This window comes from Arachis ipaensis, chromosome B04 (genome assembly GCF_000816755.2).
Source record: "Arachis ipaensis cultivar K30076 chromosome B04, Araip1.1, whole genome shotgun sequence".
In the NCBI taxonomy this organism is placed as follows: domain Eukaryota; kingdom Viridiplantae; phylum Streptophyta; class Magnoliopsida; order Fabales; family Fabaceae; genus Arachis; species Arachis ipaensis.
The window spans coordinates 2,250,765-2,265,879 of NC_029788.2; the positions used below are offsets into that span (position 1 = coordinate 2,250,765).

General features: G+C 35.7%; 1 protein-coding gene across 1 annotated transcript; it reads left to right on the forward strand.

Moving 5' to 3' along the window:
- Positions 3,406 to 7,073, forward strand: LOC107638264. The gene is made up of 2 exons (XM_016341451.2): positions 3,406 to 4,232; positions 6,427 to 7,073. The coding sequence occupies exons 1-2, from the start codon at positions 3,590 to 3,592 to the stop codon at positions 6,882 to 6,884; spliced, it is 1,101 nt and encodes a 366-aa protein (XP_016196937.1). The 5' UTR covers positions 3,406 to 3,589; the 3' UTR covers positions 6,885 to 7,073.

Here is a 15,115-nt window from a genome sequence, read left to right on the forward strand (position 1 = left end):
TTTGTTTTGGCATCATTTTAAAAAATAAAATTTAATTTTTTAAAAAGTTAATTTGTAGTTTTTTTAAAGAGTAGAAATATATGATTTCTCTTCTTTTTGACAAGTCATTTTATTATTTTTGTAAAATAAAAAATTGATTTCAAAATAAAAAAATCTATTTTTATTCTTGGTTCTGTGAAAAAATGATTCCTATTTCTGCTGGAAATACTGGCCCTCTACCACCATTTTCACCTAAGGTTCTATCTTCTAGAAGCACCGGCATTCTACCATTATCTTCACGCAATGTTCCATCTAATGGAAGTGCTGACCTTCCACTACCATTTTCACATAATGATTCATCTGCTGGAAGTATTGACCTTCCACCACCATTTTCTGAACAAGCATATATTCCTTTTAGGTATTTTTTAATCATTTTATCATTTTATTTTTATTATTAAATTTGTATTGAACATTATGTATGCTATGAAATCTCAGTTTTAATTTTATTTTTTTATATGTGATTTTATTTTTATACAACTTGCTATTATTTTTAAAATTAGTTATAGCAAGTTCTTGATCCAATAAAAAAGGAGAGAGTTTTAATAAGAGTAAAAAAATAAAAAACAATAATAATTTTTTTTTATGTATCTCCACTTTTTATGTATTTTTTCATGTACGAAATGTTTGTTTGATTTTTTTTTTTTTATGTTCTTCCCCAACAAATTCATGAAAGTGGTAAGTCCGTAAGAAAATTTAAAGCTGATTGTAATGAACGAAATACTATTATATTCATGAAAATATGTAAAGAAGAGATGGTGGCTGGAAATAAACTTGGAACACATTTTAACAAAGTTGGTTGGACAAATTTAAAAACAAAATTCTTGAAAGAGACCGGTTTAAATTATGAGTCTAAACAATTTAAAAACAAGTGGGAGGCTATGAAAAGAGAATTGGGACTATGGGCTAAACTAAAAGAAAAGGAGACCAATCTTGATTGGGATCCTATTAAAAAGACCATACAAGCAGGTGATGATTGGTGGGATGCTAAGATTCAGGTATGTTGCATTTTTTAAATCTATTTCAAAAATATCAATTTTATCGAGAGATTTTTAATTGCCATTTGATCGTCTCATAGGAAAATTTTGATGTGGCAAAATTTAGAGAGGAAGGTCCAAAATATCTTGATGAAATGGAGTTCCTTTTTGAAGATGTTGTACCTACTGGTGTAGGTGTATGGGCACTTTCAATTGAGCTATTAGATATTCTGTTTGCAAGCTTGCTCAACATATTATTTAACCAACTGATCCACAATTCACACCATCTTTTTTCAATAAGATACCAAAGTGGATGATTGACTCATTCCATACTAGAAAGAATCACAGGAAATCTTTTGATAACACGGATTCCTATGTTTCAATGATATCCCACGATCAAGACAATTGGCTGAATCCCGTGAAACCATTTCACAGTTGAAATTAAAAATGATGAAAGATATTATCCATATTTTAAAAATTGCATTGGTGCAATAGATGGAACTCATATACCTGTTATTGTTCCTACGGACAAAAAAATTCCATACATTGGTAGAAAGGGGATCACAACTACAAATGTGATGGCAGTATATGATTTTAACATGTGTTTCACATTTGTATGGGCAGGTTGGGAGGGATATGCACACGATACTAAAATTTTCAATCAAGCTGTGCGTAGATAAAGTCTTCATTTCCCTCTTCCTCCTAAAGGTTAGCATATCTGAGACTAATATTATTTATATTACATTAAACTCTTTATTTTTATTAATTGATTTTGTGGTGCACTAAATTTTTATTAGATAAGTACTACTTGGTATATTCTGACTATCCGTATTTTATGGAGTTCTTAATTAAGTCCTTATAAAGGTCACAGATACCATCTTCCGCATTTTAGATTGGGTCCCAGAGTAAGAGGAAGAAATGAAGTATTCAAGCTACTATCATTCTAGCCTTAGATGTACAATTGAAGGCTCATTTAGATGTTGTAAAGCAAGATGAAAAATTTTAGGTGCCATGCCATCGATTTCTTTAGACACACAAGTTAGAATTATTGGTGCTTGTATGGCTTTACACAATTTTATTCGACGGAATGACACGAGCGATGAACAATTTGAAGAATTCCATAAAAATTTTGATTTTATAGGTGAAGGTGAAGGTGAAGTAGAAGAACCAGTTTCTAATGATATTACATGGGAAGAACCAAATGCTGAAAGCGCTAGAAAAATGGAACTAATTAGTAATTAGAGAACAAATAAAAAATCAATTGCCTGATCGATTGTAATCTCAGTGATTTGGTTATGTAAAATCAACCTTTAATAATGGAAAGTATTTGTTATTATCGTTATTTTAATATCCATTCTCTTGTGTAAAAAAAATTGTATTTTTTGAGTTATATATCCAAACGCTACAACTTTAAAATAAGTACTTCTATAATTAAAAATCCAAACACAAAATAATTTATTTATAAGCTGCTATTAATAAAAGTCCATATACTTTAAACTCTTTTTACAAAAGAACTTATTTAAGTTATTTACCCAAACTGGGCCTAAATTGGTCTTTTTAGGTAGCGTTTATTTTGAAGTATTAAGACAGAGATTAGAAAACTGAGACTCAGTATCATGTTTGTTGGTTCAGAGATTGGTACTAAAATTTCTATTTCTGTCTCAAAAATTTCAGTATTTCAGTACTTTTAGTAGCGTTTGTTTTGAGGTACTGAGACAGAGACTGAGAGACTGAGACTCAGTATCGTGTTTGTTAGTTTAGAGACTGGTACTAAAATTTCTGTCTCTGTCTCTAAAATTTCAGTATTTCAGTACCTCCAAAAAGTAGGGACACAGGGGACTGAAATTTTTAGAGATGGAAACTGAAACTTTAATAACATTTTATACCTAAAATACTTTCATTTCAATTAATTAATTCCAATTTTACCCTTTGTGCAAATTAAAATAGAGTTTCATTCTTGTTTCAATTCCTGTCTCCCATATTGCACCAAACAGAATACTGAGATTTATTTCAATTCCTGTCTCTTAGTCTCTGTCTCTCGGTCTCAGTCTTTCTGTCTCTGTCTCTCCACCAAACGCTACCTAAAAAGTAAGGATACAGGAGACTAAAATATTTAGAGATAAAGACAGAAACTTTAATAACATTTTATACTTAAAATATTCTCATCTCAATTAATTAATTCTAATTTTACTCTTTATACAAATTAAATTAGAATTTTATTCTTATTTTAATTTCTGTCTCCCACTTTACACCAAATAAAATACTAAAATTTATTTCAATCTCTATCTCTTAGCGTCTCTGTTTCAATCTTTTCGTGTCTGTTTATCCATCCAATACTACCTTACATTTAAACGTAATTTTGGTCTTTAAGTTTCAAATGTCCTATTTAAATTAAAAAAAAAAATTTGTCCCACCTGAAATGGCCTGCTAGCTCCAGCGAAGTTCAATCATCCTCTTCAACTAACTCGTGTTCACTTCATCCCATCATCCTACCTCAACCACCGTCACCAAACCCCACTTCCTTTGTTTTCCTCTTTCTTCCCAATCTCACCAACTTCTACCACCTCCTGTATGTCATGGACCTGTACCCCGAAACCGCAACGAGCTCCTCTCCCACCTTCGCTTCCATCGGCCGCAGGAGCCTCAAGGACATGTCCATTTCCGAGCTCATTTCCGTTCTGCGCGCCGATTTTGACACCGTTGAAGAGGTTTTGTTGGCCAGAGACGCCAAACACAAAGCTGAGATCAGTCCACTTTATGAAAAGATCGAATTAGAGAGGCTAACGAGGCTTCGACTGGAATCGGAGCTGAAGACGAAGCAGGAGGAGCAGCGTTGTCACAAGTGTGAGAGAACACAAGAGGGTTACGAAATGTTGCTGAAGGAAGTGAAGAAGAGCGGGTTAAATGATTATAAGAACAATGCTATTATTGAAGAATTAAGGAACACGAATCGAGAGTTGGAGATTCAAAATAACAAAGCAACTGATGAATTGGCTACGATTAGGATCAGATGCAGTGAATTGGAGAATGCAAGGAATGTGAGTTTGGCTACCATTGAGAAGCTTAGGGTTGAGAATTGCAAATTGAGAAAGGAATTGAATAAAGGGGTTAATGTTGTAGTCAAAGATGAACAAGACAAGGAATTCAATGAAATGGATTTTTGCGGTTCTGCCTCTTTGCAAAGAATTAAAGACATTGGCCAAGGCCAATCTTCATCAGGTATGGAAAAATTCTACTTGCTTGTAACTAACTAGATGGATAGGTTTCTTGCTTGGGCCAGGAACTTGTATGATGGTAATTAGGGAGAAACTAGATATTTGGGTATTAGTGAATATTAGTAATGAGAGTAATATTATTATAAAGGATTTAACTATCTTGTGTAGCATATTTTAATAGTATAATAATAGAAACTTTTTAAGTTTTTGATGTATTTAATTTATTGAAAATGCAAAAAAGTTATCTTTTTTGATAATTTTTGGTAAAACATTTTCTTTTATGTGTCCTTGTGCACATGTTAGCAGGACCCTATTATAAATAAGGGACTACACAATTGTCTATTTTAATAGGGAGGTGAATAGTAAATATCGTAGAGCCTTGGTTCATTTAGGAGTTTTGTATCATTCATTTGAAGTAGACTGAATTGTATACTTAGTTCTTTACTCATCTTAGTTATACTCAATTTCAATACAATCACAGTTATACATTCAATTATCTACATCTTCCTTTATTCTTAATTATTCTTATTCTAGTCCTAGCAATGGCCCATCCTCCCTGAATCAAGCCAGTGAGAACTTAGTCACAGTGTTTGATGGTGGTGGACCAATAAAGAAAAACCTGAATTGTACTAGATAGAAGTAGAAGTCTTTGCCTTGATGTAGTTTGCTCAGTTACCGGGTTGCTTAAACAGGTATTTTGATCACAACAATGCTATTTGAACCCGGAATGGGTGCAGACACCAATGTTGCATCCCAAGCAAAAATTAAAAAAGTATACCTCTATATTAAACTCAATCCCAAATTCCCAATGAATCAGACTTCACCACCAAAATAAGAGAAAAGCAGTGTAATCAAGGTTCACAAACAGTGACTAGGCACAAATAGTGAGGCGAGAAAAGCCTATGCCTTTGACATGTTGACCCGCACTAGGTTCACTTATTCGAACTATTTTTTTTAGCTTAAATGGTGCTTTTATGGTAACCATAAAGTGCTGACATGAGCGCCTTTGATACCCTTCATTAACAATATTTGCTTCTTTTTACCGATAGGAATCCATTTAATATAAATAGGGCAAGGCTCCAATCTTTGCCACCCAAATTGAGTTCTCCAAGAGAAGCTACCCGTCTAGGGTAACTTGAAGAGAAATCGTGGTGGTGTGGTGGGCTCAGCTTTCTAGTGTGATAGAACATAACCAACTAGCTTGGTGGTGTAACATTTCTGCTTGAGGTAAGGTGAAATGCTTACATGGTTCTTGTCCCCCCTGTTTTATTATTATTATTATTAGTAGAAGTAAGGAAGAGAGACTTAACATGAGGGATAAATACGGCTAGCCAAATGAATAAATAGATCGATCCAGGACTTGCATCAATAAATGCACCATTATTTACTAAGGATATGTTTGAATGTCTTTCTTTTGGGTCTTTTTCTGTTATTGATTGGTTGATCCCAGTGTATATGATTTCCTGTTCTATTAAGTGAGCTGAAGTAGCTTGTAACTTCTCATACTGTTATAACTTAAATCAGAAAATAGCGTGTAACTGGTAACTATTTGTTGTAACTTCAACTGAATAAATACTGGTTTTCTTCTTTTTCTTTCGAGATATACTTTTTGGAACGATTGATAGTTTATTCCAAAGAATAATTGGAAATTATAATAAATTGCAGTTTGCATTAGAGAAGTATTTGCTAGTGCAATCTCTTCTCTCTTTTTGGGCTAACAGAAGACTGACCAGTTTTGAGTAGAACATATTTACATTAGAATTATGCTATATAAACAGCTCGACAACGGCAACCTTCTAATACATGTATGTGGGAACCACTAAAAATATTGTATTACACATACATGTTGTTTTAGGAAAAAATGATTTCTTTTAAAAAACCCCTTAATAATGATGTCATTAATTGAATTATGAGTGTTATGGTATTACAATGTTAAGGTTCTATTTTTATTTAAGTGTTGTAATTTTTGGACTTGATTTGGTAACAAAGGTTAGTGTACAACAGTACAAGCATCTTGTGTATTTAGATAGAGTTTAGCAAACAGTCACATCCAAATGGTTGATGCAACATAAGTATTAGTGGCTGATTACACAGTTTAAAACAGTGACCTTGAGGATTGACAACTTTTAACGGTTGTCCGAACGTTGTCCTTCACCTAATTTGGTTACAACGTTTTGATAAATTGTTTGGTTATGTAGGTGGACTGTTCTTTAAAGTGTTGGATATGGATTCATGCAACAATGTGTCAGGGGATGCTGCATTTGAAGCTGTTGCTGAGGTTTACTCAGAGAGTGATAACGATGGACGTTTAGAACCAGTTCCTAGAATGGAGTTTGATTCCTTAGAAGCTGTTCAGACATTTTACAAGAGGTATGCCAGGCTAACTGGTTTTGGTTGGAAGATCAGGACCTCGAAAAAAGGGTTTGATGGGAGACCAAATTATGTGGTACTTGCATGCACTCGTGGGGATCGCCGTGTATCTAGTATTTTGACAACTCTTCCGACCCAATTCACAAAATGTTCTGCAAAGATCAATGTGAAGAAAGGGAAAGATGGAAAGTGGATGATTAGAAAGGTAGATCTTGATCACAACCACGACTTAAGCCCTTTAAATTTAAAATACTCAGGAAACACGACTATTAGCACACTCATTTAGGATTAATACGCATTTAAATGCTTTATTTTTCCTTTTCTTAAGCCCGTGTAAAAAGCTTTTACTACACGTTAACTAACAAAACTCCACCGTTTGAGTTTTTATGTATAATGTTGGACTTGATTGGAACCTTTGCCCCATCCCATCTTCATGTTTCTTATAAATAAAATTCATTCGTCAAGTATTTATTTATTTATTTATTTTATCTACCAGACTACCACCTTGATATGTGATCAGCACTCTAACATGTGGTAAGAGATTCTCGTTTAACTATAAAAAGAAAAGAAACTATCAATTAACTGTTACAAATTCAGTAGATAGCAAAATGTAAGTCCTGGCTTGATATTAGGTGAATGCAATTTCCCTCTGTTGTCGAATAAACTCGTCTGCTCTTACCCCTTACCAAATCGCCATGAACAACACAGTCAAGACGCGAATGAATTCTCTTAATTTTTTTATTTTATTTGAAAGAATAAAGTATGATTTTTTTTATTATACATTTTATAGGTAAAACAAAAAAAAACATAAAAAAAATTTTAAAAATTAGAAATCATATTTTACTCTCTCAATTAAAAAAAAATTAAAAAGATCTATTCTCCTCCCACACTACCAAGTACCAACCAAGAGCGGACTGCGGACCCACTTTATGAGAAGAGGGGCCACTTGCACCCATTGAAATTTTGAAGAAAAAGTAAAAATTAGGGTAAATACCATTTCCGGCCCCTGAACATTTTAAAGTGAGACATATCGCATCTTTATCATCCAGAAACCTCTACCCGATCCTCAACCAACGATATAAGTGAACGAATCGACTCCTGTGACCGGTTGCTAATAGGTTGCCTGGATGACGTGTCAGGTGGAGGCTGAGGTGTCAACTGAATGTGCCACGTGTAAGTAGGAATTGTTGCAGGGACTCAAAACCCCCTCCCTGCAACTCAAGCGGCGTCGTTGCATTGGGTTAATATTCCCCCTCACTTTCGAAGTACATTTATTGTAATCTCCCTCTTCTTTTTATTCATTCACTAAAAAGCCCTAACACTTCATCTTCCACCATTGTTTCCCTCCAGAACCTTTGCACAACGCTAGAACGGAAGTCTGGTATAATCGAATCTGCGACGAACGTGTGTAGGGCATAGACGTTCACTGTGTGAGACGGCAGTGAAAGGTTAGTTCAGTTTTTCGATTTTCACATTGTGTTAGTTAAGAATGTAGTTGTTTTCCATGCATGTCTATGCGGGGTGTGATGTGAGGAACTTTACGTTCGAGATGATTAGTTTGATTAATGGATAAAGTGGTTAAGAAGAAACACTAGTTTAATTAGGGTTTGATAATGCTAGGGGTTGATAAACGTAGTGAGTAATCCGAGTAATAAAATTTGTATGTAGTGGTTTTAGTGATGATAATGTTGGTGGCATTGTTGTGCATTACGGTAAAACTGTTTTTAAATGTTGCAGATGTCTGTGTTTGTGATCCCTGTATTTAACCATGGCGGAAAGCTTATTAGAGCTAATGGTAAGCTACATTACTTAGACGGGAAGGTAGAGAAGTTTCCTCCAATGGATATTGATTTCGTAAACAAGAAGGACTTGGAGGAACTTTTCAAGGGTTTAGGGTACTTGACATACAAACAAATCTACTGGCACGACCCAACTGTTATTGAGTTCGAGGATGGTCTGCATGTGCTCTATGGTGATAAGGAGATCAACAACATGTGCGACTTCACTATGAGGCATAATCTGAAGGAGTTCCACCTTTACTTTGAGCATGGAGTGGATATCCCTGATGTAACTGACGATGAGCCTGTGGAGGAGGAATGGGTATCTGAAGATGAGGATGTCTTGGTGGTGACAGATTCTTCAAAATCTTCTTCCTCCTCCTACGATTCATACGAGAGTGCTGAAGATGAAGCTTACAAGCCCCTCCTCCTGGGTATGAAACTGACAGTTCTGAGGAGTCTGTTGATGTACAAAGTAAAAAGAAGAAAAATGGGAAGTCTTGCTCACCTAACACCATGGCAAAGAGAAGGGCCTCCAGGAGATATACTGGTAAGAGGAGGATGAAACATGTTCTGAATAGAGAAATGAAAAGTGGGCCTAGCGGTGGAGATTCATGGTTGGGCCGGATCTGGGTAATATGGAAGGCCCAGCTAGTGAGGGAAATGTGGGGCAGAAGGGGGTTGCAACTCAGGCTGGTGAGGAATTCGTTGATGGTGATGATATTGTTTATGAGTATGAGTCTGAGGGTTTTGTGACTCCAGTTTCATCTGATGATGAGAGGGGCCCTTCTGGTCCAGATTTTAATGAGGGCAAAACATTTGGAGAGGTGCAGTTTAGACTAGGGATGCAGTTTGCAACTATGGAGCAATTTAAAAGGGCACTTAAGGATGTCTTTGTGCAAGATGGAAGGGATTGCATGTACCTAAAAAATGAGCCGGGGAGAGTTAGAGCAGCCTGTGCTGAGGAAGATTGTCCTTGGCTGATTTTTGTGTCGAAGAACTCGGTTACCAAGTCTTTTGAGGTCAAGACATTTCACAGTGAGCACACATGTGGCCGGGATTATGGAAGCAACCTTGCTGATAAAAAATGGGTGGCTGATAAATTGGGATTGAGACTAAAAACGCAACCAAAGTTGACACCTATGGAGGCAATGCAACATATGAAAGAAGACTATAATGTTCAACTGAATCGGAAGATGATTACACGAGCAATAAAGCAAGCTAGGGAGACTGTATTGGGCAGTGAAGGGGCTCAATTTGGGAAGCTGAGGGACTATCTGAATGAGATACACAAAAGCAATCTCGGGAGCACAGCACATATGAACACCTTACCCCAGCCACAAGGGCCAAACTTGTTTCAGAGATTGTACATCAGTTTTGATGCTTGCAAAAGAGGCTTCAAGAATGGGTGCAGCCCACTCATCGGGTTGGATGGGTGTTTTCTGAAGGATTACTATGGAGGCCAACTGCTTTCTGCAGTGACCCAAGATGCAAATAATCATGTCTTTGTGATCGCATTTGGTGTAACCAGGGTTGAGAACACTGATAATTGGAAATGGTTTCTGACCTGCCTTCAAGATGATTTTGGGACAAGCATGCTCTTTGGATGGCATTTGATGTCTGATCAACAGAAAGTAAGTTTCATAATTACTAGCTAGCATCATGTATTGTTGAGTTTTCTGCTAGATTAAATGTGTGATATCATATTCTGCAGGGTCTTGTAAGGGCAGTCCAAAAGGTGATGCCAAATGCATTTCATAGGAAATGTGTGCTGCATATGTGGAAAAACTGTGAAAAGAGGTTTAGGGACAAACAGGTTAAGGGTTGTGTTTGGGAAGCAGCTAGGAGCACAACTCCAGTTCAGTTCAAGGCTGCTATGGATAGGTTGAAAACTGTGAGTAATGTAGCTTGGGAATACATGAGTAAGTTTGACCCTAAGGTATGGTGTAGGGCATTTTTCAGTCACTATCCTAAGAACGCTGCTGTGACAAACAACATGTGTGAGTCTTGGAATGCAGTCATTGTGGAGGCTAGCAAGAAACCAATCCTGACACTGTGTGAGGAGCTACGGGTTCATGTTATGAACAAAATGGCTAGACACAAGAGGATCCTAGGGGCATATAAAGGAAAGCTGGCTCCAATACAACAAATGAAATTGGACAAATGGATTAAGCCAGAAAGTCACAAGTGGAATGTTCAATGGTGTGGTGACAATGACAGGGTTGTATTTGAGGTGTCCAGGAATACACACAAGCTGGGGGTTAACCTGAAAAATCAAACCTGCACATGTAACTTATGGCAGCTCACAGGTTAGGTGTATGCATGTCAAATCAGTTTCAATTTTTTTGGCAATGTTGTTGAGCTATGGCAGATGTTATAATTGCTAAATTCTGTCATGTAGGTGTACCTTGTGTTCATGCTGTTGCAGCCATATCCAGAGTGAGGGTAAAGGCAACTGAAGATTTCGTCTCTCCATTTCTCACTATGGAGGCAATAAGGAAGACATATGACATCTGTATCAACCCTATACCCAGTGAGGAGTTTTGGGAACCAACTGACCAACTGAAGGCAGATCCACCAAAAATTGTGAGACGTGTTGGTAGACCAGTTAAGAGGAGAAAGGAATCAGCTACCCCTCCAGCTCCAACTGATGGCAGCAAGGTTAGAAGGACCTTCCAGGTTACCTGTAACAAATGCGGAGAGGCTGGCCACTACTTCAAAACATGTAAGGGAGCACCTAAAAGCCCTAACTGGCAACCAAAAAGCAGGCGAACTAACAAGGTATGGAATAATTTTCTCCATAATTTGGTTTTTTTTTTTTTTTTTGCAGCCATGAAATACTACCAAAGTTAATTGAACTCTTAACTCATTGTTCAGGGTGGTACTTCTGGCCAAGCTCAAAACAAACCCATGCATCAGAGGCCGAACCCTACTTTAGAGGAAATTAGGTTTAGATATATGAATTTTACTTTGCTATGCTTTTTGTTCTTTAGGTTTATTGGTTTCATTGGCTGTGTGTCTTTTTAGAACTGAATGGTTTGCCATACTATTGTTTTACTCCTGGAATAGGCTAAGCTAAAGAAGCATAAGAAAAAGATGCCCAAGAGGCCACATGCTCCACAAGAGGAAATGCCAATTTCTCAATCTGCCCCTCCAAAGGTAAATGTTATAGTATACTATGCAGTCTAACTTGTTTACTCATTTTTTGTTCTTACTAACTGGCTTATTTTGGATGTTGTTGCATAGCAATCTCAAGGTGAACCAGCCCAGCCAAGTCCTGCACCACCAGCCCAGACAAGGCCTGCACCAACAGCCCAGCCAACTCCTGCACCACCATCCCAGCCCACTCCTGCACCACCATCCCAGCCAAGTGCCAGACTCAGGCCCAAGCTGAAGACCTTTAGGCCACCAGGTCCTCTGTCTCCACAAATAGGCCACCAACCAGCATCTACACCAGAAAATCTTGAGGCCATCACCAAGGAAACAGTTGCTGCATCAAGTGGAGGAACCTCTTCAGACTTATTGAAGTTCATTCCAACACCAAATTTCAGGCCACCAAAGCAGACTTAGTTAACTAGGAATTTTAGATTATAAGACTAATCTGTTTGTCTTGCTGTTTATGTTTTTTGGCTGCTGCACCAGAATTCTGAAAACTGCATATGTTTAAGGACATGTTTTTTTGGTAAACTACTTGGACTCACATAGTGTGTGAGTTTTATTATGTAAACTTTGTCTGGTGTACCTTCTGTGTTACCTTATGGAAACTTTGCCTCACATGGCTTGGATTTGTGAAATGACAATGTTTAATCATTGTGTAAATGTGCATTTTTACTATGTTTTCAGTTTGGTTTACCATGATTCTGTCAATCAATTACACACAAATCATGAAATACAGAAAATACTCATAACTGACTAAACAAACTCTATTAATCCAGAAACATAGTTCATTACAATTTCACATTCTTTTCTTTCACTACATCCAGACATTGCCCCCATTACAAAATACTGAATTTACAATGTCAATAGGCATATTAACATTATGCAGCTGTTACTATACTACATCCCTTTCCTATTACAATGCCCAGCAAAATCAACCCAAACACTTTCCATCTGCTAAGAGTACTACTGTTCTTCTCATCGCTTTTGACCTCCTCCATCTTCTTCTCTATCTCTGCAATTCTTTCTTCCATCTTTTTCGTTGGGTCTGATACTCCATCTTGTACCACCTCATCAATACAAAAAGAGGCAACATACTCATCTAGCCAGGCAAAGTATTTACAATGTCCTGTGTTGTTCTACATCAAACATGCCTACTGTTCAGCTCCAACAAGTTACCAAAATAACGCAGCAACCCAAACAAAAACGATTTCCAAAAAATTTACCTTAAAATAGGAACAACCAAAGAAAAGCCTCCTAGGGTTTTTTGAAGTTCCAGATTCGAACAAAATGGCGTATGATCCGCAATTGCACACTGGAGGAACAAATTTCTTCTTCATCCTTCTCGACGCTCCTTCCGGAATGCTTCCATCGGCAGTCATTCCACTGCCCCAACTCTCGTCACCCCCACCGCATCTTTTCTCGCGACTGAATGAAGCACCAGAATTTGCAGTTGCCATACCCACCGTTGCAGGTCCTCTCACATAGCCAGAAGATGCAAACCCTAAATCATTTCAATCATTCAAGAATGGGGGAATATTAACCCAATGCAACGACGCCGTTTGAGTTGCAGGGAGGGGGTTTTGAGTCCCTGCAACAATTCCTACTTACACGTGGCACATTCAGTTGACACCTCAGCCTCCACCTGACACGTCATCCAGGCAACCTATTAGCAACCGGTCACAGGGGTCGATTCGTTCACTTATGTCGTTGGTTGAGGATCGGGTAGAGGTTTCTGGATGATAAAGGTGTGATATGTCCCACTTTAAAATGTTCAGGGGCCGAAAAGGGTATTTACCCTAAAAATTATATATAGCTATATATGCCTCCATTGGTATATTGTCTTTGCCCTAAAGCAAATTATAAATGATTTTTTCGAAGTTTTATGTTTTAAAAAAAATTATTTTGTAAACTTAATATGCAGTAATATTTACCTTCCTAAATTTGTTTTAGTATTAAAATTTAAAAAAAAAATAGATCAATTTAATAAAAAATTAACGAGTGGTAATAATGTACTTTCTTAAATTAACCAATTAGTTAATTATTAAACTAAAACAATAAATAAAATTATCAATGTATTTTTTTATTTTCAAAAATCATTTGATATAAAAAAAGAGTATTATTCATTTGACATAAGTCCTCTATAAAATGTCCATAGTAGAACTACTCACATCCACTCATGCAGTTACTAACAAGATCTCTATCAATATTAAGACCCAACTGATAAGTCATATCCTATTAAGTAATAGACATCTCATAGGATAGGTGAAAAATATGAGACTTTAGACGACATCTCTCTACCAATACGGAGACCAATACTCAATTATGGAATGGTCTCACTCAATCATATAGATCAGGTGCTCAAAATTAGCACGTTTGAACCTTTGAGGTATATCTTCATACGCTTGTTAGGCCTTGCCTGTAAATTCTATCGCGTCCATAAGACTCTATTAAACTAAAAAAAAACTTATGTAAATTTTATGCTCAAAATAATACAAATTTTATATTCATTAAAGATATAACTTCAATGTTATACCAGTTGAAAAAATTTGACAATATATTCCTCTAGTCTAATCTATAAAGAGTGCCCTTGTAGCCTAATAATTTTTGCTCCATCAAAATAACTAAAATAAAATACTTAAAAAATTAATATCAATAGTTTTCAACTAATTTTTTTTAAAAAAATAACAATAATCAAAGTACCCTAATCTAAATAATTAACCCAAAATAAATATAACCAACAAATGGCACAAGACTATTATAACATATTTAACATAAACTAAAAATAAAAAATGAAACAATTAAAACATATAAATATACATAACAAATTTAAATGAAATATTGATCTAAATATTCTTTAAATACATTAATATTTAAAATTATCTAATATAATATAATCTAAATTAAACAACATATTATCTCAAGNATGTATTCATTCTCAATTAGGTCTCACTTGGATGTGGTCGATTTTAATATTATACCCACTATTTGTGTTTAGATTCAATTATGTCCTAGAAAAGTGAATTATGTAAATGTTGTAGAAATTAGTTTCAACATTTGATAAGCTATTTTTCGGAGTAGATCATCGATTCTATCCCAGATATTTGTATTCTAACTTCAAGAAGAAATTTTTAAAACTCAAACTAAAGCGCTCATGATGTATAATTGACGGCAGGATAACATTGAATCAATTTTATAAATGTTAGGATACAAATAGGACGATTTAAACGTTAGGGACACAAATAGGATTTACCCCAAACGTTGGGGACAAAAACGATACTTTACTCTAAAATTTAAAAAGAAAAAAGTGAATTGTTGATATATAATGTTAAATTAATTTGTTTATGGAATTAATTATTTTTTTATAGAAAAAATCGCTCTAAGAGATCGTGGGATTTTTTTATTTAAATATAATATTTACGAAAATGTGTAATCTGTAGTGTATTTATCTATATGCACATACATCTCATATTTCGGGTATAATGTCTAAAAACTAGTTAAAAGCACATCTCAAATATATTGTACCCGAGATATGATACATAAAATTTGAAAACGACAAATTAGGTGCACTGCAGCTGGGATA